The sequence below is a fragment of the Nerophis lumbriciformis genome, linkage group LG05, assembly GCF_033978685.3.
Source record: "Nerophis lumbriciformis linkage group LG05, RoL_Nlum_v2.1, whole genome shotgun sequence".
Lineage (NCBI taxonomy): Eukaryota > Metazoa > Chordata > Actinopteri > Syngnathiformes > Syngnathidae > Nerophis > Nerophis lumbriciformis.
In genome coordinates this window covers 4,249,001-4,255,000 of record NC_084552.2, presented here as the reverse complement: position 1 = coordinate 4,255,000, position 6,000 = coordinate 4,249,001, and the positions used below count along the sequence as shown (strand labels likewise).

The window sequence follows — 6,000 nt, the reverse complement described above, 5'->3', positions numbered from 1 at the left end:
GCAACGTCTGTTAGCATATTAGCTAATGCTAACGACGCTAGGTTCATAACATTACAAAAGCACGTACAAATATGCATAAAAACACTACTACAGACACAGTACCTTCAGTATATCAGTATGTGGAATTAAATTATGGAATGGATTAAGCAAAGCAATCAAACAATGTACTAATATGATCCACTTCAAGAAACTCTTCAAACTTAGTGTTTACAAAGTACAAAGAAGAAGAACCATGATAAACATTCTGAATTTATTTAATTCATCCATTCTTTCACTCTCAAAATAATCTTACTTATCTCATCATATGAAATGTAACTTACTTCCCCAATTATTGTGTATTTACTTATTAGGGCCCGCAATGGCCCATTGCAAAAGGACTCCCGAAGGGAGTCCTTATGCAATGGGACATAAAGACCTATTGTATTTCTAAGGTTTTATTATTCTTTATTAGGGCCCGCAATGGCCCATTGCAAAAGGACTCCCACAGGGAGTCCTTATGCAATGGGACATAAGGACCTATTGTTTTTCTAAGGTTTTATTAGGGCCCGCAAAAGCCCATTGCAAAAGGACTCCCACAGGGAGTCCTTATGCAATGGGACATAAGGACCTATTGAATTTCTAAGGTTTTATTATTAGGGCCTGCAATGGGACATAAGGACCTATTGAATTTCTAAGGTTTTATTATTATTATTAGGGCCCGCAATGGCCCATTGCAAAAGGACTCCCACAGGGAGTCCTTATGCAATGGGACATAAGGACCTATTGTTCTTCTAAGGTTTTATTATTATTATTATTATTATTGCGCAGCTTTGCGCACTACTTTGACCCCCTTAACATGCTTCAAAACTCACCAAATTTTACACACACATCAGTAATATACGGCAAAACTTTTTATCAAACAACCAAACCTCAAAACTCAAAATTGCGCTCTAGCGCCCCCTAGGGAAAAAAAAAACTAGACTGCCTGTAACTCCCACTAGGAAGGTCGGAAAGACATGAAACTAAATCCTCTATGTAGGTCTGCCTCAGACCTAACTTTCATAATGGTACATTCTCGGGCTAAAATCAACAGGAAGTTGGCAATTCCCCCTTCAAGACAAAAAAGTACTAAAAACAGTCACTTTTGCCTCTTTGAGCTGTAATTTGACCCCCTTAACATGCTTCAAAACTCACCGAACTGAACACACACATCAGGACTGGCTAAAACTGTGATCTAATGAAAAAACCTAACCCCAAATTTAAAAATTGTGCTCTACAGCAATTTTTTAATAAAACGCAAAAAAAAACTGCTCCTCGGATGAAAAATCTGACAAAACTGCCTGTAACTCCCACTGGGAAGGTCGGAGAGACATGAAACAAAAACCTCTATGTAGGTCTTACTTAGACCTACATTTCATATATTGACAACCCCCAGCAAAAATCAACAGGAAGTTTGCAATTCCCCCTTCAAAACGAAAGTTTTGTAAAAACCGGTCACCTTTTTTCAAACATTATCTCCTCTGAGCGCGTTTGTCGTGTCGGCTTCAAACTAGCACAGGAGAGAGATTGAACCCTTCTGATTAAAAGTTGACGAAAGAGTTTTAATTACTGCTCCGGTTTGGATTTTATGTGCCGTCAAAGTCGGTCCCGGCCATCGCTGCTTGCAGCTTTAATTATTATTATTCTTCCGCCGCCTCTTTGAGCACTAATTTGACCCACTTAACATGCTTCGAAACTCACCATATTTGACCCACACATCAGGACCTGCGAAAATTGTCTTTTAATAAAAAAACCAAACTGTAAAAATCAAAATTGCGCTCTAGCGCCCCCTAGGAAAAAAATAAACTAGACTGCCTGTAACTCCCACTAGGAAGGTCGGAAAGACATGAAACAAAATCCTCTATGTAGGTCTGCCTCAGACCTAACTTTCATAATGGTACATTCTCGGGCTAAAATCAACAGGAAGTTGGCAATTCCCCCTTCAAGACAAAAAAGTACTAAAAACAGTCACTTTTGCCTCTTTGAGCTGTAATTTGACCCCCTTAACATGCTTCAAAACTCACCAAACTGAACACACACATCAGGACTGGCTAAAACTGCGATCTAATGAAAAAACCTAACCCCACATCTAAAAATTGTGCTCTACAGCAATTTTTTAATAAAACGCACAAAAAACTGCTCCTCGGATGAAAAATCGGACAAAACTGCCTGTAACTCCCACTGGGAAGGTCAGAGAGAGATGAAACAAAAACCTCTATGTAGGTCTCACTTAGACCTACATTTCATAAATTGACAACCCCCAGCAAAAATATACAGGAAGTTTGCTATTCCCCCTTTAACACAACATTTTTGTAAAAACCCGTCCCCTTTCTTCAAACATTATCTCCTCTGAGCGCGTTTGTTGTTTCGGCTTCAAACTAACACAGGAGAGAGATTGAACCCTTCTGATTAAAAGTTGGTGAAAGAGTTGTGATACCTGCTCCGGTTTTGATTTTATGACCCTTCAAAGACCCGCTGCACTGATGCTCCTGCGGTGCTGTTTTTTTACGATGGTTGCTCAAAAGCAGGAAGCACCAACGTGCCCACACAATGCAGACAAGGTAGGTACACTAGACTAAAGTCTTGGGACACTTCAGACTACAAGTAGACAAAAGTATTGGGACACTTAGGACTAGCACCTGCCAAATACGCGGGCCCGAACAACGCTGCTTGCAGCTTTAATTATTATTATTATTCCGCCGCCTCTTTGAGCTCTAATTTGACTCCCTTAACATGCTTCAAAACTCACCATATTTGACACAGATATCAGGACTGGCAAAAATTGCCATCTAATAAAAAAACAAAAAACCCAAAACTCAAAATTGCGCTCTAGCGCCCCCTAGGAAAAAACCCAAACAAAACTGCTTGTAACTTCCGGTAGGAATGTCGTAGAGACATGAAACAAAAACCTCTATGTAGACCTAGATTTCATACATTGAAATATTTCAGGAAAAATCAACAGGAAGTTGGCAATTCCCCCTTCAAAACAAAATGTTAGTAAAAGCAGTCACTTTTGCCTCTTTGGGCTGTAATTTGACCCCCTTAACATGCTTCAAAACTCACCAAACTGGACACACACATCAGGACTGGCAAAAATTGCGATTTAATAAAAAATCCAACCCCAAAACTTAAAATTGCGCTCTAGCGCCCCCTAGGAAGAAAACACAGACACAACTGCTCCTAGGAGGAAAACTCAGACAAAACTGCCTGTAACTTCCAGTACGGATGTCTTAGAGACATGAAACAAAAACCTCTATGTAGGTCTTACTTAGACCTACATTTCATATATTGACAACCCCCAGCAAAAATCAACAGGAAGTTTGCAATTCCCCCTTCAAAACGAAAGTTTTGTAAAAACCGGTCACCTTTTTTCAAACATTATCTCCTCTGAGCGCGTTTGTTGTGTCGGCTTCAAACTAGCACAGGAGAGAGATTGAACCCTTCTGATTAAAAGTTGACGAAAGAGTTTTAATTACTGCTCCGGTTTGGATTTTATGTGCCGTCAAAGTCGGTCCCGGCCATCGCTGCTTGCAGCTTTAATTATTATTATTCTTCCGCCGCCTCTTTGAGCACTAATTTGACCCACTTAACATGCTTCAAAACTCACCATATTTGACCCACACATCAGGACCTGCGAAAATTGTCTTTTAATAAAAAAACCAAACTGCAAAAATCAAAATTGCGCTCTAGCGCCCCCTAGGAAAAATAAAAACTAGACTGCCTGTAACTCCCACTAGGAAGGTCGGAGAGACATGAAACTAAAACCTTTATGTAGGTCTGACTTAGACCTAGATTTCATAATGGTATATTCTCGGGCAAAAATCAACAGGAAGTTGGCAATTCCCCCTTCAAGACAAAAAAGTACTAAAAACAGTCACTTTTGCCTCTTTGAGCTGTAATTTGACCCCCTTAACATGCTTCAAAACTCACCAAACCGAACACACACATCAGGACTGGCTAAAACTGTGATCTAATGAAAAAACCTAACCCCAAATCTAAAAATTGTGCTCTACAGCAATTTTTTAATAAAACGCACAAAAAACTGCTCCTCGGATGACAAATCTGACAAAACTGCCTGTAACTCCCACTGGGAAGGTCGGAGAGACATTGAAACGAAAACCTCTCCGTAGGTCTCACTTAGACCTACATTTCATAAATTGACAACCCCCAGCAAAAATATACAGGAAGTTTGCTATTCCCCCTTCAACACAACATTTTTGTAAAAACCCGTCACCTTTCTTCAAACATTATCTCCTCTGAGCGCGTTTGTTGTTTCGGCTTCAAACTAACAGAGGAGAGAGATTGAACCCTTCTGATTAAAAGTTGGTGAAAGACTTGTGATACCTGCTCCGGTTTGGATTTTATGACCCTTCAAAGACCCGCTGCACTGATGCTGCTGCGGTGCTGTTTTTTTTAAGATGGCTGCTTAAAAGCAGGAAGCACCAACGTGCCCACACAATGCAGACAAGGTAGGTACACTAGACAAAAGTCTTGGGACACTTCAGACTAAAAGTAGACAAAAGTATTGGGACACTTAGGACTAGCACCTGCCAAATACGCGGGCCCGACCAACGCTGCTTGCAGCTTTAATTTTTATTGTGATTACTTATGGAGTATATTGTGAATAAATTGAGAACAGGAAGTGAACAAAAGTTTTAGCAACTGTTATATAAAAGAAAAGGGGTAGGATTAAATAAGCTCTGCTTCTTCCTACTCCTTTTCGAACATGTTGAAAAGAGAAACTGGAGATTGTGATGTATCATGTTGTATGCTTGCATGTTCGACATAAACTCAAACTCAACTCAACATTTTTTTTTGACACGCTCAGGCCTTTTTGTCGACACTCACCACAAACAGCGTGCACTGTCTCTCCGTCTTCTCCGGCGACTTGGGCAAGCCGCTCTTATTCAGCCGGACAAAGAACCTTTCACTGGAGGTAGGAAAGAAAGACGCACAGATGAAGGATTGTTTTCGAACTCCGAGGCTCTGTGAGGCGATATTTGATGTTTTGGACCGCCGTCGTCCAGTCCTCTGGCCTCAAATCACCACCGAATTGAGTCCAAAAGCGGAAAGGACGAGCGCGACCCCTCTCGAGCCAGCCTGCTGGGCCTCTCCCGCTCTCTCTCTGGCTAATCCAGTTAGGTGACTTTCACAGTCGCCACGATAAGCAGACGGGGAAACCTTGTAATGCACCAGCGGCTGACAATGGTCATCCGAGGGACTCGTTCAAGGACACACAAAAAGCATCCTCAGAACTTTTGGCTGTGTGTGTAGTTCAGCAGCTACGATGGCCCCGCCATGCAGATTAAAGTTAAAAGTTAAAGTTAAAAGTTAAAGTACCAATGATTGTCACACACACACACTAAGTGTGGTGAAATTTGTCCTCGGCATTTGACCCATCCCCTTGTCAGAGGTGGGTAGAGTAGCCAGAAATTGTACTCAAGTAAGAGTACTGTTACTTTAGAGATGTATTACTCAAGTAAAAGTAAGGAGTAGTCACCCAAATATTTACTTGAGTAAAAGTAAAAAGTATGTTGTGAAAAAACGACTCAAGTACTGAGTAACTGATGAGTAACATACACACACACACAGAGGTGGGTAGTAACGCGCTACATTTACTCCGTTACATCTACTTGAGTAACTTTTGGGATAAATTGTACTTCTAAGAGTAGTTTTAATGCAACTTACTTTTACTTTTAGTTGAGTATATTTATAGAGAAGAAACGCTACTTTTACTCCGCTACTTTTATCTACATTCAGCTCGCTACTCGCTACTAATTTTGGCCGATCTGTTAATGCACGCTTTGTTTGTTTTGGTCTGTCAGACAGACCTTCATAGTGCCTGCGTTTCAACAAATACAGTCACTGGTGACGTTCACTCCGTTCCACCAATCTGGCGCCCTAGGCAAGATTTTAGGTGGCGCCCCCCCCACATCGGCAGTGAAGTGTATATACTCACAAGAACCCGAATAGCTTTGTCTT

General features: G+C 41.0%; 1 protein-coding gene across 3 annotated transcripts in view; it reads right to left on the bottom strand.

Annotated features, from left to right (window-relative positions):
- dock4b (dedicator of cytokinesis 4b) overlaps positions 1 to 6,000 on the bottom strand; it is a 470,089-nt gene that overhangs the window by 270,270 nt on the left and 193,819 nt on the right. For all 3 annotated transcript variants that reach the window (XM_061961401.1, XM_061961402.1, XM_061961403.1), the window contains exon 9: positions 4,867 to 4,948. In XM_061961401.1, the coding sequence (XP_061817385.1) occupies positions 4,867 to 4,948 (82 nt within the window). The remainder of the gene's footprint in view (positions 1 to 4,866; positions 4,949 to 6,000) is intronic.